The sequence below is a fragment of the Pezoporus flaviventris genome, unplaced genomic scaffold (genome assembly GCF_033815535.1).
Source record: "Pezoporus flaviventris isolate CSIRO_AGI_PZ_B2104156 unplaced genomic scaffold, CSIRO_AGI_Pfla_v1 ptg000049l, whole genome shotgun sequence".
Classification (NCBI taxonomy): Eukaryota; Metazoa; Chordata; class Aves; order Psittaciformes; family Psittacidae; genus Pezoporus; species Pezoporus flaviventris.
Window position 1 is genome coordinate 580381 of NW_026892597.1, and position 23213 is coordinate 603593.

The 23213-nt window shown below is 47.2% G+C and overlaps 1 protein-coding gene across 1 annotated transcript in view; it reads right to left on the bottom strand.

The window, feature by feature from the left end:
- Window positions 1-3014: 3014 nt before the first annotated feature.
- Window positions 3015-23213, bottom strand: part of ITIH5 (inter-alpha-trypsin inhibitor heavy chain 5) — a 47861-nt gene continuing 27662 nt past the window's right edge. Inside the window, exons 8-14 of the mRNA XM_061468580.1 lie at window positions 17395-17566; window positions 14356-14665; window positions 10946-11499; window positions 10526-10576; window positions 8863-8979; window positions 6056-6433; window positions 3015-5026 (exon numbers count right to left, since the gene is read on the bottom strand). Coding sequence (XP_061324564.1) covers window positions 4728-5026; window positions 6056-6433; window positions 8863-8979; window positions 10526-10576; window positions 10946-11499; window positions 14356-14665; window positions 17395-17566 — 1881 coding nt within the window. The 3' untranslated portion in view covers window positions 3015-4727. The remainder of the gene's footprint in view (window positions 5027-6055; window positions 6434-8862; window positions 8980-10525; window positions 10577-10945; window positions 11500-14355; window positions 14666-17394; window positions 17567-23213) is intronic.

Consider the following 23213-nt stretch of genomic DNA (forward strand, 5'->3'; position numbering starts at 1 on the left):
AGCGTGTGCTGGATTCCAAACTGGGCCGGACTTGATCCCAGCTGCTGCCTTATAAGTGGGCATTTAGTGGGCAGTAGAAGTTGACTGATTTCCTTTTAGCTAGTTTAAAATAAAACTGATGCTGTGAGGGCTGGAGCAGTGCTTGAATGGAGCCAGGCTGAGAGAGCTGGGCTGGGTCAGCCTGGAGAAGAGAAGGCTCCTGAAGGGGAGACCTGAGAGCAGCTCCAGTGCCTGAAGGGGCTGCAGGAAAGCTGGAGAGGGGCTTGGGACAAGGGATGTAGGGACAGGCCAAGGGGAATGGCTTGAACCTGCCCGAGGGGAGACTGAGATGAGCTCTGAGGCAGAAGCTCTTCCCTGTGAGGGTGCTGAGGCGCTGGCCCAGGGTGCCCAGAGAAGCTGTGGCTGCCCCATCCCTGGCAGTGCTCAAGGCCAGGTTGGACACAGGGGCTTGGAGCAAGCTGCTCCAGTGGAAGGGGTCCCTGCCCGTGGCAGGGGCTGGAGCTGGAGGAGCTTTAAGGTCCCTTCAACCCAAAGCAGGCTGGGATTCCATGGAATCTCTGCAGGACCTGATTTGAAAACCAGATCTGAGGAGTCAAGTGAAGCGCTATTAACCAGCCCTCATCTTCTGGGGGCAAAGTAATGGCCTCTGTCAGGGCTGGGGCATCCCAGATGTGGCACCTCTTGCTGTCAGTGTGAGGTGCAGTGCTTCGCCCTGGCTCTTCGTTAACACGCTGTATTCATCTATGAACACACAGCAGTTCAAACCACTGCAGCCCTCCTGGGAGGGGAGGGCGAGCGCAGAGCGGTTGCACAATGTGCTCGCAGGCTGGGTGCGCACACGGCTGCGATGGGAGCCGGCAGAGTCCGGACAGTGGATAGCCCTCAGGGCAGGGCCTGATCCAGGGTCAGCTGGAGGGATGGACCCCGCTGAGCCACAGACGGTTCCCAGAAGCACTGGGTGGGGATCAGCGTTTATTTTCCCTCCTTCCCTTGTGTTTTCCCAAGAAACCCTTCCTTATTAAGGAGCAGAAAAGAAAGGGCTTGGGGGTTTGGACTTAGATGTAGTTAGACTGTCAAAAGCTGAGTCAAGAGTGTGTGAAGTTGTGTGGGTTTGTGTGGGTTCCTTGTCTTGCTTCCCGAAGTAGCTTGGAGGAATTTGATGCAAGCCAACATCTTGCATGTCCTCAGTGAACTAGACACGCTTGGCTACACTGGCAGCTGCTTGGCCTTACACTGTATTGCTGGAAGTTAAGTCATTTTTTGTTTCGTACTTAATGAGGGGTCAGAATCCTACAGCAGATGGCTCTGGGGCACGTGCCGTGCAGCTCTCTGAACACATCGCTTGCATTGCTTAGTGAAATCAATGCAACTTCTGCTTGTCTGGCAGAGTTCTGTGCTGGTAAGGGCTGCAGTAACTCATGTGCTGTTTAAGGTCTTGGCTGAGAATAGGTTAAACCAGTTTCCCTATTAGAAATTAGTTTTGTTCTTGCTATCGTGCTGCACAGAGCAGCGCTGCAGTATGTGAAGAGTGCAGATTCGGGCACAGCAATGTCCTTGTCCTAAAGTGGAAGGTGACATGATCTTGGCCCTTACCTAAGGCTGGCTGGGAAGGTTCCCAACAGGCAACAGCAGGGTAAGTATGACATGGGGGAAGGTTGTCCCTCTTGAGCAGTGCGTGGCCAGTGATTCAGCAGCCCTAAATTCAGGAGTCCTGTTCCCTTGTCTGAAACAGTGGTGTGCAATCGTTTCCATTGCACTTAAAGTGATTGCTCAGCCCTCATTCCTCAGCCATCTGAGCAGCTTGCAATGCAATGGTTTGCAGTCTTTAACCATATCAACTGGGAAACTATGTGCTCTGTGACACAGTTGGAGAGGAGAAGCAGCATGTGCCTGTATGTGTAGTCATTGCAGTGCGCTTCCTTAGAGCTCCCTTGCTACCATGAGGGGTTACGAGGACTGATCCTGACGTGTTCAGAGAGGGCAGTGTTGTGATGCTCACTTTATAGATGGGAAAGCTGAAGTTCGCAGTCCAGGACCTGTGCCTTTGCTCTTACTGCTCTTGGGGCAGCAGGAGCACAAACTCTGGCTTCTCGTACCCTAATCTACTGTGTTTAAAGGCTGGATCACTCTTCTCTGGGGGGTTACATTCTCAGTTTAATGTGTGACTAGAACCTTAGGGTCCATTCACCTAACACGCTTGTTGCTGCCTACCAGGTGTGGAGAGGCTGAGGAGCATCACTGACCTTTAATTTTCCACTGAAATCACTTCGGTTCACAAGCTGTTGTTAACCTGTGAGTGGGTCTTTCAGCCACCCAGTGACATGAGCGTGTCCGGCAGCATATAACACACATAACCTTAGCTTCAAAGCTCATTTTGTCTTCTCCAAATGAAAGCTTCACTGCAGCGTTCACTGTAAAATATTTATTGTGAAATGGATAACAGGAGCCTGAAATGAGAACTTGGGTACATTGCTCCAGGTGCTTCACATGGCTGGGAAGCTGGACTTGATCATTGTTCTCTTCAGGCCCTGGAAGAAGTACGTTTCCTTGGCTGGCATAGGAGGAAGAGGAGTAATGATGCACCTGAAGCATTAGCAATACGTGTATATGTATATATACATATCTATACACAGGAGAGATGAGACGAGAGGAGACCTTAAGCCAATCAATCCCCTTAGCAACACACTTGAACAGTTAAATGTGGGAGGAAAGTAAAGATTTCAAAGAAACCTCTTCGGTGAGGACAGTATGAAGAAGACGGGGCCGCCTGTAAGTTCATCATCACTGTTGTCTGCACCCTGTTCTAGTGATATGGGAGGTTGCTTGGAAAGGGGCTGGTGATCTCTCTTTCCACTCTTGTCTTGGCTGGAGAAGGCAACTTCACAGATGTTCTTTCCCATGTCATTTTTGGCCCATGTGCATGCTGCAGAGCATAAACCTCTTGGGTTATTGCATGCCTTCAGTTCTCTCTTGTAGGAGAGCTAACATAGCTGGCCTAAAGCAGGAGGTTTTTATGTTCTGTTCCTAAGCTCAAGCCTTGCCCTGAGTTTTGCACTGACTGAGCTCTCTGTAGGCATGTTCCAGCAATTAAATCTAGCTGGTTGCTTTTAGCTAGTTCCTTTTTTGCTGCAGTACATGGCATGAATAAGCACCCATGCTTGCTGCCTGCTCTGCTGCCACAGGGCTAGTGCTACAAAGCAGAAGACAAAGCAACTGGAAAATCACCACCCCAACCCCAGCAACAATATGATTAAATATAAAATATTAAATATGAAAAAAATCAGTCGAGATTGAACCCATTGCTGTAGCTCTCTGGCAACTCTGTTTCCTCCTAACACATGGATATCATTTAGTTCCTGGGGATGCTTCCACACCCACCCTCTTCCAGCTCTGGAAAGGCAGAGTATACATGAGCTCAATTTGGCCTTGCCATCTAACCGTCTTTGTGGTTGTCAAAGTCCTCTTTGGCCACATTCTCTATTAAAGAAACTCCCTTGTGCCTGATCTATAGCATTATTCAGCGATGCCTCGCTTTGAAACAGACCACAGCCTTGCAGTTTGGGGTTGGAGGCTTGCACCACCTGCAGAGGGGGTGGCTGGCGGACCCTTCCGTAACCTCCTGCCTGCTGTGCACAGATTCCTGCGGCATAAGGAAGGAGAAGGAGCCAGGGGAAACTGGGATGAAAGTTATGTTACGACTTGGAGTAAATAAAGACTTCCTCCCTGATTAGAAAAGCAGCTAGAAATGTCTAGTCTGAGTTCAAGATGCTGTTTGTAGGGTCAAAAGCTGTCCTGAGGGCTGGTTCGTCATCTTGTAGAGAATTTAAATCTCTGCTAAGCAGAAGGGACGCTCTGCTCATGGAGGTGGCAGCTCCGCTGGAAGCTCACAGTGGAATTTGTTTCTCTGAGGGAGTCAAGATTCAGGCTATCACTAAACGTGCAATGTTACATAAATGAGATGCTTCATGGAATGGGAGCCTGCACCCCTCCTCTTGCTGCTTTTTAAGCATGCAGCCTGTGCACTGAGACACTAATAAACCACATGAAGGTTTTCACCACTGTTTTAAGGGTCCGCAGGGGTTCAGGGAACATCACGCTTAGTGGTAAATCCAGACCTCATCCTAATAACCAAGAAAGCAATGCTGTCCTGTGGCCGGTTGATTTATAAGGTTTTGATGTCTTTGTTACCTCTTTGATGCTAACAGGGCACTAAGATGAATATCCAGCCACCTCTCCTGTCTCTCTCTCTCCCCCTTCCCCAGGGACCGTGGTTGGAGCAGATGCTCCAAGTCACAAAGCGTAAAGGGAGGACACCCAAGGATGTCTCTCTAGGCAGGCACTGTGCTGTATGATCTGTGCCTCTCTCTGTGTGACTCACCAGCCCCTGGGGTATTGCACAGATCCCTGCATGGGTTAATTTTAAGGCCAGCAGCTCTCTGCGTTGCTTGACATGAGTGCTCAACCACTTCTCCCTTCATTCCTATTGGGAGAGCACTCATCATGCTTTTACCATCTCCTCAACCCTTTCCCCCACAACCTGCTTGTCTTCAGGAATTCGATGAACAACATCCATCTAGCATGAAGGAGAGACAGCTGATTTCCAAGGGCAAAAAGCCTTGGTTTCTTTGGCACCAAAAAGTAAAGAAATATTCATAAGTTGCCTATAAGAGGCTTCAGAAGGGAACCACTGTCACACATGCTGCTGCAATGCATGGCTCTGGTCCGTCTTAAAGGCTGTTAGTTGTCCCAAAGCTAGTCCCTGTGTCAAAAGGATGAGAAGCCAAATAGTCTTGATAGCTCCCATCGATCAGTTTGTCTGCATTGTTTTTGGCAAACCAGCACTCAACTTCCTGCTGCCCATTGTAGATCCTCCTCTGCTTCCACACCACAGGAACGAGCCGTCCCTTCACTTTCAGGGTGTTGGTAGGGTTTGGCTGCAGTGCTTCCGTTTGATTCTGACCAACCTGCTGATGACTTGTGTTTAGAGATTCCTGGAGAAGTTTAACTTCGTGGTTCAAGAACTGACCTGCAAGGCAAGATAAAACAGAGTCCGTGACTGGCTGTTTTGTGCCATGTTTTGAGGGCTCTTCCTGTATGAGGTTCTAAAGAGCTTCTCTGCAACAGAAAGAGGAATCTAAGTCCTGCAGCTCTTTCCTAAATCTTACAAGCACAGAGATTAGAATAAAACCCTACTTCCTTTTTCACTCATCAAGACACATTCGCCTTTTGAGCTGCTAGTAGTAAGTTCCCTTCTGTGGACCATGATTACTAGAGGATAATAACTCATACAATGCCCATCAGTGAGAAGAAGGAAGCTCTAGGCCTGAAGCCCCAAGTTTTCTTGGGGACAAGCTCTTTTAGGCCAAACATAAGTTTGGATTTAGAGGTTTGTGCATGCAAGTGGCCTGAATCCAAAACCTCACTCCTGAAAGATCATCTGCTTAATCTGGGGGTACATGAATGGACTGTATCTTCAGTCTTAGGGTTCTGCACCTGTACGTGGCCATAAACAACACTGCTTCTCGTTGGCAGAAAGAAACTAACCATCTAGTCCTCTGAGCCTACCTAAATCCTAGTTGCTCTCAAAATGTGGGAATGGCTCTTCTTTCTCTTCATGCTTGAAAGAAAGGGGCCACAGAAGGTACCAACTTTCTCGATCTCAATCAGGCTGTTCTGAATCAGGGATACTGTTAAAGAATCTCTTACTGGGGCTTTATTCAGGGTTCTTGTGGAATATTTGGTTTCTATCTCTGTATGGGGACCATCGAGCGTGTGTGTTCTAATGACACCTGTATTAAGCAACCACAAAAAGACTGGAAACGTGAAAAACGGGTACAGCCACAGAGCTAGGATAGTAGGATATAGCTCACACAGCAAAAGATGGGAGAAGAGTTTGGGATACAATAGAGAAGATGTTTGAGAGTGGATGCAAAAGTCTCAGCTGGGAACTTAATCCCCACCTGCACTGTTCATTCCTGTCTCTGTCCTTTAAAACTGTTTGGAAGGATCATTTTTGTCTGGTTTACAGCTCTGAACCCAGGAACTTGTTACCTACCCAGTAGCCCATGGGAATCAGAAGAGAGGCCTTTACTGTTGGAGATGTAGAACCCCAAGTGATTCCTCTGATATGGGGCTGGCTTCTTGTAACGGTGGATGAGGATGACAAAGCTGATGGTGTCTCGTATCGTCACAGTGATGTTGGAATTGGCAGAGATGGACACCTCGAGGCTGCTGCTTCGCACAACAGCGCTCCGACCACAGGACAGAAGAAGCCTTTCCCCATCATCCAGGATGATTCTTTTGGGTGTGATCTCTAGGTAAGATCTCTCTGGCTTATTGTTGAGGATAGTGATGGTGCTGAAGTAAGTCCGATGCTTCTTGTGGCCGTTGGGCGGTGCAGGAGCTCCAATTAATTGCCCGTTCACAGTTACACCTTGTAGGGAAACAATCAGTAAGTGGAAGCTGAAATCAGGAACAGGTATATTTGTCTCAAAGATACAGACCTTGCAACTGAGAACATGAAGATTCACCGCCTCATGCTCGATTATTTCACCTAAAACAGTATAACCAGGCTATCATAAACTGATTACTTTCTACAGAGCACCTGAGTTTACCCAAGCTCAGAAATACTGGGAGGTTCTCCCAGCCCCATTAGCCCTGACATTGTGTACACAGCGCTACAGGATAGAACCAGCTGCTTCACAGCACAGTCACTCCCTAAGTTCCAACCTTAGATCCAATTATGATCAAGATAATGATGTGCAGGGATTTTGAGCCACGTAAGACAAATACTTATCTTCCTGACTGCTCTAGCCTGACCAACCATGGCATGATTTACCTAAACCACCATTTGTTGATGCCTAGCACATCGCCTGGGCAAACATACCAGATCTTGGAGGACTAAGAAAAGCTGCTGGCAGTCCTGCTTCTCCTCATAGCACAACTGGCACAGGGACTGAACTTCTAAGGTACCGGGGTGTATGTGAACGCTGCTGTCTCAGAGCATCTCAGGGTGGCAGGCAGCTGCGGTTTGATGTCCCTTTCTAGCTGACTCCTAAGAAGCAAATTAGCCTGGGAAGCCACAGGGTAAAGGTTATTACCTTGGGCAACACACTAACACTGAGCAGGACCTATAGAGCTCCTTCTCAGTCCTGACCTGCAGCCGTCTGAGCTGAAGTGCTGAACCTCCTCCCTTCAGGTTCCTGGCGGTGTAGGGAATCCAGGTTCTCTTTGTGTCACTGCAGAAGAGTACACCCTGCACTCCTGAGGGGTTATTTCCAGCCTCACCAGTGCTGCCTTTCCTACTTCCCTCAGTTTGCCCCAGAAGAACTGCTTTTGAGTAGTCTAAGGTGCAGATCCCCCTGAGGCAAATAAAGTTTATATGCCTATGGTAAGATTCCCAATGATTTTAATGACTTTTGTGACTTGCTGTCCATAAGACAGTGTCTCACTTCCCACAGGCCTCTGGACAGCTACTAGACAGTAAAGAATAAAGGAGGAGGCTTGCTGCTAATCCAAGCTATGAGCAGCGAGATGAAGTATCTCCATATCCCATCATTGCTGGGGGGGTGTCTCTCATTTCTGTCTTCATAGACTCAACTTGCTAGTGCTACAGAGTCTAATTTCCTCAAGCTTATTCTGCTTTTGAGCCACAAAATGACTGAAGTGATAGAACAGAGTCCATGAAAGAAGTTTGCCAGGAGCTGATCTTATTCACTAAGGCATGAATACAGAAGTATGGAGGCTAGACCACTGCCAAGCAGAACAGAATTCTTATAATTTGATTGTGGGGTTATTTATCTCCTTTGTAAAAAAAATCTGTGCATTGTCTCTGGTCTTGACACCCCTTCTTCCCACAATTTCCCTGCTTCAGGACATAATCTGCTTATTAGCTGCCCTGCTTAGAATTCCAGATCAGATCAGACCCCAGTTTGGGCCCCTAAGGATCAGACTAGCTTGGGCAAAGCAGATCCTGAATAGTGTGGGTTTTCTTAAGGCTGTTCATTTTAGCCTGTTTGGATACTTCACTCTGTCCTGAAGCAAAAAGCATTGCAAGTAAAGAGGTAAGTTCCAACAACAGAGCAATTCTGGTGATTCCAAATCTTTTATTTGCCTGCTGTGACTTTGTAACTAGAGACCTGATAAAGATGCACCAAAGTAAGGCAATGACTCCACACCAGAAAGCTGATCCTCTGTGTAATCTCTCACATGGAGGTGGCTTGTGCAAACGCTACATGCAGGATGCAAAATGCCTGTGGCTGTTTGTTAGCTCTTGTAGGACTGGTCAAGTGCAGCCCCCAGACCATACTGGGTTCAATGATCCCGGGAGGAACTGAGCTCTCCAGTCTAGCTGGACTGAAGAGGTGCAATGGTTCCCATGCACTCAAGTGCGTCTCTTGGCTGTTTACGTGTAGTCGCTGTTCCCTTGATTTCAGTCAATGAAGACCTGAACTGGGAAAGGTTTGGATACATATAAAAGACAGCTCTTTCTATGATTAGGTATATACTCTGTTGGCAAACACTTTGTAGGTGAATTGTGTATGTAACAGTGACCAGGTCTCCTCCTTGCTTAGGATGAAGTTGGAGGTCAGTAAGTGCAAGTGAGCAGTTTGCCTCCCTTTCCAATCCAGGTGAGTAGAGCCAGGTGTGCACCCTTTTTCCATTGCCTGCCCAGAAAAACACCTTTTTCTAATGTCTTATCCCTTTCTTGCCTATGAAGCACCTTGGGGCTCAGTCTGGCTGCCAGAGAGCTGGCCTTACACTTCAGTTTTCCTCCACAAGTAGAATCATAGAAAGGGTTGGAAAGGACCTTCAGACCATCTAGTTCCAACCCTCAAGGAGCTGCTTTACTTGGCTGCTTACCAGATTCCTTATGATCAGAAACCAGTCGGAGGATGTCCCCTGGTTCTCCATCGATATTGAAGCAGACAGAGAACTTGCTGGAGGGGAAATCAATGACAAAGTGAGGGTCTCCATCAGCTGAGAAGACATGCAAAAAAAGAGACAAATATTAGCGACTTACAAAACTGCAGTCCAAAAACATAACAAAAGTGCTTTGAAAAGTATCTTTGTCCCTGTTTTTTCCAAGACCTCCTAGTTTGTTGGTTTTAGAGGGTTGGATGGAGTTTGGCAGGAAATGCCAAGTTTTGCTTTGTTTTTTCACAAAGATCTGTTCTATTTTGGTTTGTTTTTCTCACAGAAGAGGTTGGGTTTGCAATGGAAACTCAAACCCCAGAGCAGTCCCATTGAAGATCAGGATATTTTCTTCCTGGAATATAATTTCGGTGGGAGTTATCATGCTGAGCTGTGTACCACTCCGTACTTTGTCAGCAGGCTACATCCCCCACAGCACACAGAAATGCGTCTTCTAACCAAGGACTGCTGCATGGACACACCTCACACTGAACCTTCCTGGTCCTCAATATTGTAGAATCATAGAATAGTTAGGGTTGGAAAGGACCTTAAGATCATCCAGTTCCAACCCCCCTGCCATGGCCAGGGACACCTCACACTAAACCATGGCACCCAAGGCCTCGTCCAACCTGGTCTTGAACACTGCCAGGGATGGAGCATTCACAACCTCCCTGGGCAACCCATTCCAGTGCCTCAGCACCCTCACAGGAAAGAATTTCCTCCTTATCTCCAACCTAAACTTCCCCTGTTTAAGTTTTAACCCGTTACCCCTTGTCCTGTCACTACAGTCCCTAATGAAGAGTCCCTCCCCAGCATCCCTATAGACCCCTTCAGATACTGGAAAGTCACTGTGAGGTCTCCATGCACCCTTCTCTTCTTCAGGCTGAACAGCCCCAACTTTCTCAGCCTGTCTTCATACAGGAGGTGCTCCAGTCCCTGATCATCCTCGTGGCCTCCTCTGGACTTGTTCCAACAGTTCCATGTCCTTTTTATGTTGAGGACACCAGAACTGCACACAGTGCTCCAGGTGAGGTCTCACGAGAGCAGAGTAGAGGGGCAGGATCACTTCCTTCGACCTGCTGGTCACGCTCCTCTTGATGCAGTCCAGGATATCAGATTAGGGCAGTCAACAGCAGATACTAAGCAGTCCCACAGTCTTCTTTATATTCCAACAATCCTTGATTTATCAACTACCAGATAGGTGTCATTAGTAATAAGACAAGCCCAAAGTTTAGTTTTTAAAGTAAATTTGATGTTATCCAGTGAAATTCAAGTCAAAACTCTTGAGCTAGGCTTATTCTTCAGTGTTTAATGGTTTTTGACTAGTCCTAGTACAGAAAGAACAAGCTTCCTGTTCTCCCCTAAAATCTACAGAAGACTCAAACGTCAGTATCAAGCGTTGTAGACCATCTGCCTTGCCATGTTTCCTCCCACTTCTTCTCATTACTGAGCCTCTGTGTATTTTGGTTTTGTTTTCATTTTCCTCCCTACTCTGCAGCTCTAGTAAGTAGGATTGTGGCTGATCCATTGGGATGATTATACCACAGTGGCATGCAACTGAGGTTTCCATAAGTCAACCACGACTATTAAAGGCAAGAAAAATGGCACTGACCTGAGGTTTTGGAGATTTTAATTCTCTGTTTATCTTGCTGTCTCTGTATACCTAGAAGAGGGGAAGGAAGGCTGTTACAATTCCTTATTGAGCAGCAGAAAGAGCCATAGTATAATAATGTTACAAAAATAAGTCAGCAAGATTATGGGCATATTTCTGCAGCTACTTTAAGCTTCATTTAGAATACCAGTTTTAATTCAGTAGTTTCTACAGAGCAGTAAAGTGCTTCAAGGGGTTGAATCAGCTTCCTGAAAGGTTTGCTTAAGGTCACCCAGCCCATAATTAGCAAAATCAATATGAAAATCTCACCCTTCTGCTTACCGCCCCTCCTTTCATTGGCTCCATCATCCCTGTTGCCAAAGTGAGGCGTAACCTATGTGAAAAGATTTCTTACCAGCACATGGTTATTTCCTCTCATACCTGGTGGTGCTTTGTGTCCCTGCAAACTCTGCAGCTTTTCCCCGATGCCGTCAGTGGAAGGGCTGATAAACTCCTCTGGAGCTAGTTCTGGATGGAGCCCAGCCTCTCTCATCTTCAGAACAGTGAAGGGAGTAACGAAATTGTAAGTCAAGGCCATTGACTTGGCTTTCTCCATCAAATAGTCTTTTTCCTGACTGTCGTCACTCTTCAACCGAGAGTTAAGCAGTTCCTTGATGGTGAGGTAACTCCACGCCCTCTCAATGTAATTTACATCACCTTTGTCATCTTCCAAGCCGGGGACACCTCTGATATCATTCCTGCTTGGCAGGTCAATAGCCACATCTTTCTTGAGGAGGATGTACTTCTTGGAGTTGCTAGCAGTCACCTCCACATGGAGACTATCTGAGGTGCGGTTGATGAGTTTGCCAGCTATGATGATTTCAGAGCCATTAAAGTAGTTAGGGAAGAAGTTCTGGGTGACTTGCTCCACGTTGTCTTCAGGGTAGTCAACACGGATATCGGAGAGAAGAGGAGTTCCTATTTCATCATAGAACCTTAAGGAAAGGCAAATTTCTCACCGTTAGTACTGTTCATCCAGGTGTATGCACGCACTCTCGCGCTTACACATGGCCAAGGATGCAGCCAGACTGTCTAATACGGCTCCTGAGACGTTCAGGAGCAGTTAGAGTTACCAGGCCCTAAATTTAAGTACTGCATCCCCTGTAACTGGGCCCAGAGAGATGGGGAAAGTCTCTGCCCTTAGAGATTTTTCAAACTTGAGTGGACAAGGCCCTGAGAAACCTCACTTAAGTTTGAAGTTGGCCCTTTTCTGAACAGAAGGATGGATTCCGTGACCTCCAGAGATCCCTTTTAACCAAAGTTGTTCTCTGCCTTATTTTACTTTTCAGTGTCTAAGGCATCTAGACAAAGTCTCTTCAGTACATTCAGAAGCATCCCAGCATGGCCTGGAAGTCACCTTCCTTCTGCTATGCTTCCAGAGCTCTGCAAAGAGTTATTTGTGACCACTTAAGTTTGCTTAAGAGGAACTGTGCATTAAAAGTAAGTTCTTGGCTTCTCAGGTTCACTGTAGTTATTTCAAAACGCACTCAGGAGAGATGCTGTCACCTACATGGTATTCCAGAGCCAGAAACTGTAACACTAGCTTCCCCAAATCTGGAGAGTATCTGAAGCAAAGATTCTGTATCACAGGAAGAGCTCTGGATAAAACCATTTGAAATGGTCAATGAAGGACAGGCAGGAGTACAGTTTTCTGAGGGCCAATGAAGAAGGAATCTCACTAACCCCCATCAATGAGGACAATTCCATGGAATGGAGGAATCCTAACTACTAAATACAATCAGCCTGGCAGAAGAGAACTCATTGCTACCTTGTTCATAGAGTCATAGAATGGTTTGGGTTGGAGAGGACCTTAAGATCATCTAGTTCCAACACTCACCCCCCCAGTTTTCTGTTGGAGCAAGACATGGCTTCCTTGGAATGAGAGAGCTTAACCCTACAATGCCTTGTTAACGTGACCTACTATAGTTCTGTGAATACCTCACACTGGAGGAGCCAAAAAGCCTTTACAAGGGGTCAAGGCCCAAGTTTACAGTACTGTGTTTGCCCTACAGCAATGTGCTTTTGATGGATCTTCCCAAGCTGCTCCAGGAATGCCTATTTTCCATTTAAATGCCAGACTCTCCCTAACTTGGCAAGTCATTTGAGCCTAATTCGGCGAATAAACAAAGATTTGGCCTCAGCCCTTGTTTAGATCAAGCTGCATTTATTTCTCACATCTGCTTAAACAGGTTGTCTGGAAGCTAAAGTCACACTTTCTGCTTTATTCTCTCTCCAAGGACTCCCAAAGCCTGAATTGGTTGACTTTCTTCTGAAGTCTTTCTGAGCATTCAGTGTCTTTGATGCAGAGACATCGTCATGTTTTAAACCAGGAGTGAACTAAACCTGAGAACTCTCTGGAAATAACACCTGGGTTGTAACAAATGGTGGAGTGAGAGATACAACCTGCCTTACAGCACAATGCAAGGACTTGTCCATCCCTGGCAGTGTTCAAGGCCAGGCTGGACAGAGCCTTGGGTGCCATGGTTTAGTGTGAGGTGTCCCTGCTCATGGCAGGAGGGGTTGGAACTGGATGATCTTAGGGTCCTTTCCAGCCCTAACCCTTCTATGACTCTGTAAGTATCTGTGTACAAATACAACCCACTGACCACAAAACTCAGAAACTACATTGGCGTCCATGTAGATTTTCCCTATAACAGTGATTTGTACTGGTCTCCAGCAAGTGATTGTATAGATTTGGCACCAGATGCCAAACAGGTTTGCCATCACTAAGCTTGATAAACAGTGAGCTGTTTATCAGCTAGAGGTCTTTCAACAAGTATTTGCAGTGCTGGGTTCCTGCAGCCCAATCAATCAGTGCATCCTTTATTTGCCAGGGAATGCCACTTGCTATCCAAAATATATGGGCAAAGGACATGGGTAGGGTGGCAGATGGCTCTACAAAATCCAGTTTAAAAGGAAGATACTCTTGTTCACACATAACCATCACAGAAAGAAGAGCTCTGGTGGGAGGTGCATGGTCTCATTGCTCCAGGTGAATTAGAAACTAGCTAGGCAAGAGGTCTGTGCCCAATGACTATCTCTTTTTGGTTCCTGAGGTCCAAACCATTAGCATTTTGGGAGTGAAAGTCAAACATCTTTGCCTGGAAATACTGACACACAGCCTGGCATTTTAGACAGAGCTGTGGTTCAGAGATGCTTTTGTTGATCTCACTAGGATCTCCCCTTGGACTACAGCTCCCCCCTCACAGAAGAGAAGCACGACGCCTGGTCCTAGTGAATGATGAGGATTACAGGAAACTTGCTAGGAGTTTGGGTCCCAAAGAATGAGTGAATGAGGGAATGATCATTCAGTATTTTTCAAAGTTGAATATTCTGAAATTTGGGCAAGAAGTTACGGTTTTCAAAAAACACAGAAATACTTCCCTGTCCCAAACTGGGACCTTCATTCCTGAGCCCTTCAATACCATTTATGTTGTCAATTTGAAAGGAGCAATGCATCCTTTCCTCCATCCCTCTACCTGCAGAGACGTGGCACTCATGCCTCTCATCTCTCCAGCTTTACATGCCCCAAACAACAGTCTGAATTAGAGAAACAGATGCCTTGGTGTGAGGGCCTGAGAAGCTCCAGCACAGCCCAGGGGGTCTGCTAGGAAGGAGACAATTTCTGGGTAGGCATCCTCAGTATCTGAGCATACTCTGCCTCTCTAACCAGAGTTGAGCCTCAGGGAGACTCCCAGCCATTGTGTCATCCCTTAGAGGATTGTCCTTCCCAACCCCTTGCCCAGAGTTCCCACTATAAGCAGACAGGAGCACAGAAAAGCAGAACGAACCCTTTGAGGTGGCTGGCTGCATCCTCATCCTCCTGGAAATGCCGCGTCATGCCGCAGTTCTCCAGTGCCATCCTCTCCAGCAGCTTGTGGTCCACGTCATTGCCGATACCGATGGTGAAGAGGCAGAATTTATCGCGGATGGCATCCTTGGTGTTGCTGAGGATTTTTAACGACTGCGTTTCCCCAACAGTGGGCCTCCCATCCGTGAGGAAGATGATCAGAGAGACACTCCTGGCGTCAATGTCATTCTGAGCAATGTAGTCATTCAGCAGCTTTGCACCAGTCTGGAGAGCACCATTAATATTAGTCCCTGGGAAGGTACAAAAGGATTAGGTCATTTCTCCTTCTAAGAATGTACATATAATTTCCCTGAGCTCCCTTTAATACAACGACACCCTTGTGAGGTGGACCAATGCCAACATCATGAAGTTCTATGATCTCTGTTCAGCAGGATGTTCCTTTTTGTCTACATGACATTGCACCAGCTCTTTAATTCAGTTTGGGATAGCTGTTTATTGTCTAATAACTGCAGTTGATTATATGGAATTGCTGTATCCTTGAATGCCCCAATGTACAACAATCAGCCGTAGTAAGAAGAATCACAGCACACACCATGTGTTGCCTGTACATACGAGAAGAGTGAAACTTAATTACAGGACTCTCCCAGATGCTATCTGCACCAGGAAAACAAGTCCTGCTCGCTTTGTCTGAAGGGCACAAAGATGTGGAGAAAGGTAGAAAGCCTTCAAATGGGAAAACAAGTGGTTGTGTTTGTGCTTTGAACTCCAGGGCTAAGAAAGCTTAAAGGGAAAAGAAATGGCCTTGTTAACTGATAAGTGTGTTTTCCCAAAACAGCTGGCTAGGGAAGAATTGAGCTGCCTGAAGTGGGGGAAAGAACACAGAAAATAAGAGAGAAAACAGAAATTAATGAGAGGACAGATGTTTGTTAGAAGAAAAGCCATGGAAAGGATCCAAGCCTACCGTGTGTTCAGAGAAGAGAAAGCAAGAAAATGAGTACAGGTATTTCTCCAGGTATTTCTTGTGCTACTCAAAGCAAAGAGGGGTTGGCTATGGAACCTTTGCAAGATCAGTACAGATGGGTTAAAAACAGCCCTTAGGAAGAAAGCAGGTGAAATGGGTTAAGAACCATACACAACAGACTCTTGGGGGTTCAAAAAGGGAGCTCTAGAGAGGTTATGAGCAAGGTCTGACCATGCATCATGTACCTAGAAACTTGGGTCAGTGGAAACAGAAACCCAGGTCCAGTGACTGCAGCAAGTCAAGGAACAGGAAAAGGGCCAAAACTTCTGAAAAGGCCTCATAATTTAGACCATGTTTTATGCAAAATGGCTTTGAAACAAAGCCCTGCACCTAAATATCCTAATACTCCCTCAGTCCCTATCCAGATCCAAAGTTTCAGGTTTGGGATTTTTTTCCCCAGAAACAAAAGGAAACCATTCTGTGTAGCAGATTGTGTCATTTCAAACCCAGCTGCATCACAGAGCTACCAAGCACTGAAAACTGCCTTTTGCCATATGCACAAATATTTAGCAATGATACCTTTTTCCCATTTCTTTGGTGTGAGTATGACACAGCAGTGCGAGCGCAGCACATACATTGTGTCTGGGGTCAGTCTGAATGCATTCACATTCACATTCACTGATGGATACTTGAGCAACAGCATCAGACAGAAAATAGAATTACATTTTTTCTTAATATTTAGGTATTAAAAATGGACATTGGGAAGAAATTCTTCACCATGAGGGTGCTGAGGCGCTGGCCCAGGGTGCCCAGAGAAGCTGTGGCTGCCCCATCCCTGGCAGTGCTCAGTGGACACAGGGGCTTGGAGCAAGCTGCTCCAGTGGAAGGGGTCCCTGCCCGTGGCAGGGAGTTGGAACTGGATGAGCTTTAAGGTCCCTTCCAACACAAAGCAGGCTGGGATTCCATGGAAGTGCAGAGTTAGCCAAAACTGAAGTACCGCTGGCCTGTGTCGGAGAATCACTGCACCTCCTGCTGAACCCGAGTTAATCGTTTCCTTTTACTTTTGTTCTCTGGCACACTCATGGGCAAACTCAGCTGGCTCCTGCATAGCTCTCTTGGTATTTCGGGACTGAAAAGCTTTGTAGTCTGAGTTTAGTCCCACCACTGGTAATTGTTTAACTGGGCAGGTCCCTTGACCCCTTCCTAAACTCTTCCTCTGACAATGCGAACGTTATGGAAACCATCCTGTTTGCTGTGTTTTTCCATCAGAGGGTTTCCTTTGCTAGGAGTGGCCAGGGCTCAAGGGCAGCCATGGGAAGACCCCACTTGACCCTCAACCAGCTGACTTTTCCAAGGGGAAGGATTTGCAGCTTGCAGCTTATCTGAGGAGCGCTCAGCTAGGATGGGCACAGCTGCCAAATTACGTCTGCTTACAAACCCCAGTATGTTATCGGGTTTTTTTGTGCTATGTTCATGGACTCACAGGAGAACACTGAATCATCAAATCCAAAGTCATACTAGTGCCACTGTTCTGGGGTCTTCTCCTTTCCCTTCTTTCTTCCTGGCAATGATGTACACACGAAAAGGGATGAGAAAGAAACTAGCTCCTGCAGAAGGCAATCCCACAGCCCACACTGGGTTGTCCAGCCCAGAAGTTCCCAGCCCAGACAGAACCACGTGTCTGCTTTTACACAGCTTTCAGAAACTGCCCAAGTACTGGCCTTGTGTGTCCTTCATCGGGATACGATGTTTTTTCCTGTGTGCTCAAGAAACGGCCTCGGGAATTTTCCATTCTCCAGATAAATGGGAGAATGGGTCCAGCTTGGCTTTAATAAGTATATCAAGTCATATGTTTGGATCTGGGGAGACCTTCCCTTCAGGTATACTGATAAAGGGCACACATCTTCCTGTCACACAACCCCAAGTGCAGGTGGGGAAGGGGCTCCTTTGTTCCATCACCCAAGTCCCAGTGTGTTTTTATTGATACAGGACCATTCACCACCCTCCGTTCTGTAGCTGGATATCAAAATTCATCTCATTTGTATCTCTGAATCCTACCTCCAGTAGGTGACATGTTATGAATGTACTTTTTGGCATCTCTTATGTTATTTGGAGTAACTGGCACCAGCCGGTCTTGCTGCCAGACCTTTATTCGGTTGGAAAAGCCAATGATATTGAAGTGGTCTTCAGGCCTTAGGTCCTGGAGGATTGTGAAGAGAGCTTCTTTGGTCTAGAAAGAGAAAAAAGAACAGTAAGCACAACACATTTAGTGGGGAAGAATTGAACTCTTAGGACATTTACTGATCTTACAAATATTTCTACAGTGCCAGTTTGGCTCATGAAGAAAACTGGGATGTCCTTCCCCATTATCAAGGCCTCATCTCTGTGATGCCAGATGTGATGCAAATATAAGACACAAGAACAACTCTTGTCCAAAAGATCTTGCATAGCTTAAAAATCGTGTATGGCAATTAGGATAAAAGATCCCAAGACTCCCATGCCCTGAACTAAGGGATACTGAATAATGTTTTCTAATACCAAAAACCTCATGGAGTTGTTCTTCCCTCTAGACTTGCAGGAAGCTTTAAGTGATATATAGTTAAAAAGGGTACTTACAAGTTGAAATACCTCTAATTATGCCAAGGATGCAAATGCTCTGTTCACAATTAGGATACCAACTGGTATATACATACTCCAATGAATAGTTCCAGCAATTAACAAATGTTTAAGCTATTAATTAGAATAAATAAGAATTACTAAGATATAAAACCAAGAAAACAAGCCCTGACTAGTCATTGCAATTCTACCTGCTAGTCACTTTTGTCCCAGGCATCTTGGTTTTCATCAACATTATATTGCTCGCTGTTTATCATCCTATATAAATATAGGCAGAGTGAGGAAAGCTGATAGCAAGACCAGTTCATAGTGAGAGGTGAAGCTTCCTGGGTGATGGGAAAGACAGGCTGCTGAGGATAAGCCAACAGGAAGAATGAAGATGTGTCCAGCTCTCCCCAGAGGGACCAACTCTGATTTGCAGCTGTGTTCACATGAAGACAAACTTCAGCTCAGCAAGACCAGACGAAAGAAGATGCCCCAAAGCAGCCTCTATCCCTGTATTTGGACACAAAATTCATGGGAGGAATATAAGGCAATACCTGTAAGTGGAGGGATCAGCGGCTTATGGGCTCTGCCCCTTCTTGGCCACCATTAAGCCTTTCAAATTCCAAGGAAATAATATGGTGGATTCAGCAGCATTTAAAGGTTTCTCTCAGGCCGATGAGGGAAATACGTGAAGGGCTTGTCCAGAGAAAACACAAAAGGCAATCAGCAGTGCTGGAAGTCACATACTCCTAGGCCTGATGTTGCTATGTAAAGACAGTCGGGAAAGGAGCTCAAAGGGCTGCTCAAGCTGTGTCATCAATATTCCTCTGGAATTCTGCGTTGAAGCTGATGATGCAATGCTGCAACTGCAAACACATTACCCACCGCAGTGGAATCTCTCATCCTCCCAGCTGGTGACTTAGCTTCCAGTCCATCTGAAGTGAAGTGGAACGTTTCCCATAGCTTCAAACATTTCGGAGCCAGTTCTGGAGTCCCTCCCTGTCTGTTTCTGTCCTCTGTATAAACCATTTCCCTCCGTAGGGATTTCAGGACTCATCCCTCCATTTGCTTAGCTACAACATTACTCCATGTCTCACCACCATGCATTTTATGGGTGTTGCACAGCTAAGAATACGAAACCAAATGCTGGTGGAAGAATCTCTTTCAAAGAGGAGGGGAGAACCCCACTAGGTTCACATCACGACGATGTGGGGCTTAGTTGCCAGCTGTGCACAAAACAAACCTTCAAGAAGATTAATGCCTGCCCCAAACATAAGGGCTGTCTCCCCAGTCAAAGAGTCCAAAGAGAACTTGCCAAGATGAGCCGAAGAGCAGTTCTTTGAAGAAAGAAGGGAAGGGTTTGTGTCCCGTCATTTCCTCTTTTACAATAGCCTTCGTATTGTAAGAGTACATCACATAACACATGACATCACCCTTCAGAGGGCCCTCAAACAGCAAATTCAGTCCCATTTTACAGAAGGGGAAATCAAGGCAGAGGCTACTTCAGTGATGGTGTCAAAGCCACGAATGGGAGCTTTCCAAAGCCTGGAGTTTCCAGCTATCCCGTAGGCCAAACCACCTCTCTTGTGCACACACAAGGGCGAAGCAGCAATCACACGGTGGATGGGGAAAAGGACTCCTGGGTTCATTCCAGGACAACAAGAGTGGCCCACGCGTTTGTCCCTCAAAAACGGGTTCAAAGTAAGCAGAAAGTGAACATGAAGCTTCTGTGCTATGTGAGTGTGATCAGGCCTTCATGCCAACCTCTGCTGAAGGAGATTTGGGGCGGGATGTTAAAACAAGAAACAACAGCTCCCAGTGTGGAAGAGAAGGAAGAGAAGCAAAGGTGCCTGGAAGCAGTGATCTGGAGGGAAACTCCCCAGATCCCATTATCCGTATTACAGCTCTGATTACAATTAACATCATTTGACCTTCCCCATTACAAAAAGAACTCTTCTAAGGCTGCTGCAGCTCTGTCAAACCGCACTTTCCTCAGAGGGATTGACTGGGCCCAAACAGCTCTGTTGTTTCTGAGAACAAGGCAAGAGGAGAGCTCATCCTGCTTTTGGCCTTGTTGCATCTCGCCTCCAGGGTGCTCAGAAATCCCTTTTGACCTTCTTGCCTGTGTTTAGCCAAAAGAAAGGGAAAAGAAAAGGCGAAACAATGCAGTTTGGTGTACACACTATCCAAGCTGGAACAGCACAAGGGCTCAGGAGGGAACTGAAGCAGAAGGTGCAGCACTTCTCCACTCCCTTATACAGGGTTCTTTGGTTGTCTCTTTGGTCACAGTTCAGTTGTTTCCATGGAGTTTGAGTCAGTTTTTCCCAGGAAAAGGTTCCATCGTATTCTAATACTCACACACAGACAGCCTGGATTCTAGCATCCCCGTCATGTGCTTGCCTCTGAACTTCAATAAAAACGCCCTTTGAATTTATGTTATAGACACACAAACGTACGTGCAAGTGTGTATATGTATGTGGTTTTGCTCCAAAGCAAACAGAATGAGGGAGGCCATGTGGTTCACTCTACTGTAGCTTTTACCTCATCCCCAGTAAAAATAAAGGGTGGGATTCAGCTTTCCCAACTCAGCCATCAGAAAGCTGGGCATTGCATCTAATTCCTCCCTCGGCAGGGGAAGACACCTCCAGAGAGTAATCCATCCCATCTGTTTTGGATGGGGTTTAGGATGAGCTGAGTCATTGCCTGGACGTGCCTGTCTCCCAGCACTGCCTCTGAGAGGCTGAGTAGCTCAGCTATAGAGGCGGTGGGACTCACCTCAGGACCTAATACTGCCCAATCCTGAGCACTACAGTGCTTACTGGAGCCAAAAGGAACTGAACTGGGTCTCCATCTCTCCCAAAGTGCTCAGAATTGCCTGGCTCATCTTGCGCGCTTCCATCTCTCCTCTGAACCCATAAAGACCCTCAGGTTTATACTAAAGACTTCAGAGTCCACAAAAGGTGGCAACGCACTCTGCTGCCACTATTCCTCAGGCATAAATGGGTTGTGAGAGAGGGATGTGGCTTCCCCCGAGGGCTGGATGTGATTCAGGAGTTGGCAGGCACAAGTGACTTCAAATAAGGAGAATATCTTGGTAAGAGGGCACTGCTTGAAATCCCTGTGTGCACGGTTATGACCCAGGGCTCCTCCAGTCTCCGTCAGCCCCCAGGCAAGGATCTGCAAAGCTCTTCGTGCAGAGAGTGCCTGGCAGCAGCTCCAGTCAGGACAGGACAGCAGGTTTCTCATTCTTGGCCTTGTATGGCCACAGCTGGAAGTTCTCCTGGCCCCGAGAAGCCAAGGGCTGAGGCTGCCATAGGATTCCCAAGCTGCTGCTGCCGATGGGGTCTTTGCAACTTCCACTCCCGCCTGGCCCCAGTGAGTCACCGCATTGGAACTGGGGCCAAAGGCACTTTCCTGCCATGCAGAGCATTAACCACTTCTTCCCTGGTAAGGCCACGTTGTTCCTCCTCCGCTGTGCATGACTCCGGTTCACGTTGGGGGTCAGCTGGGCACAGATTTAACCCACTCGCACCGAGGAGAATCAGTTTAAGCATCCAGTGCCGTTGCTGTGCCAGGTAAAACACTTCCAACGTGTTTGCGTGGATAAATGCATTCCTGCATGGAAGGTGGAAAAAGGATTAAAGGGGAAAGGGGCAGGAAGCAGCCATACAGCTGGGAGAAACATCAATTTTTGCTGGCCGGGAATGGTTTGTAGCCATCAGAGGCAAGTTCTAAATGAGGATTTAACGTCGGATAACTCAGTGGAGGAAGCTTCCTCTGTTTCCCCTCAAATTAGCATGGGTGAAATTGAGCTGAGAGGTAGAGACTGAATTCCCCTTCAATGCATTTGAATTGAGAAGCTGTGCTGGTGAATGAGCTGTCAGCACAGCAGGAATCGGAATGCTTGGGACAGCCACGTCCAGGGCTACAAAATACCATTCCCCAAACCTGGAGCAGAACAATCATGGTCTACGGCTGGGGACAGGAGGGGTGGCCATGGCTGCCAAGGACTGATCACAGTTTATGTGCCGAGCAGCTGAAGAATGAATGGCTCACACTTTCTAAATGACCCATGTGCAAGCAGCGCCTTCTCAAGCCCTAAGGACAGAGCCAAGCCAGCTCCCAGCACCACCTCCACACCATGCCTGCGCATGCAATGCAACTGCTGCTCTTCTGGCTCTTGTTTGAAGGGCCCTGCATCACAGGCAAGGTGATTCAAGGCTGCAGGACCCCCAGCCACGGCAGGAAGAGAACTCCCTCAGCTCCACTGCAGTTCCTCTGTACCTCGCCCTTGGGGCTGGCTCTGACGGACCTCACTTTGCTTAAACCCTGCTGGAGCATGGGAAGAGACTCGCTCCCATGGGAGAGCCCTTCCTTGGGTCAAAGAGCTGCCCCAGAGACATCTGGGATGATGTCAGACCATCTGGGCACCTTTGGGAGGAACCCGAGTCCCGGTGACATTTCTCTCACAGTCCTTTGTTTGTTTGAGGAGCAGGGTGAGGGTGAAGCTTGGCTACCTCGAAAGCTGCGCAGTTCAAAGGGAGACATTGTGCGGTTGCTGGATGCTGTGGCATTGCCAGACATTGCCCCTGCTACGAAGCAAGGGGAGAATTCAAGCTCCTCATTATAATGCATGTCCCAAGCCCACGTAGTCACATTTTCCATTGCCTGGGAGCACTTCATCCGAGGCCCACATCCTCTCTGCAAGCCTAATACTGAAAGACTTTCAGTTCATGCTGAGTCCTGTTCTGTGGGCACAGTGGGTCTCTGCAGCTATAGTCTCATTCCTGCTGAGGTCTGAAGCCACATCTTGAGCTTTGCTTTTCTCTGTGTCCCAGCTTCTGCCCATGTAATGCAATCACACACCAATGCCAGCGGCGGGGACTCTTGTACCTGGAATGGGGTTTAACCCAGAGGTGTGTCCTTGGGGTTTTTACCTTCCCCCACCCCCTTCATTCCCCCTGGGGACAACAATCTGCCCTTTATTCCTCTGCAGAGAGCATCCCCGAGCTGCAGTCCAGCGGCTGCACCCAACCCTCTCCCAGTCAATGTATCTTTGTGCTTTCCCTCTGGCAGACACTGACCGTGTAACCAAGGCACAATTCGGACAACAAGCATTTTGTTTTACACTGACACTGGCCTGTGGTGGGGGGGAGTTTGGTTGTGGAGCTCTGGACAGTGAAGGGCTGTCTTCAGTTCATGCTCCAGTCTCTCCTGCCTGAATGCAATCGATCCTTTGCTGTACAGCATTGCTGACTTCCTATATGGCCTTAGGG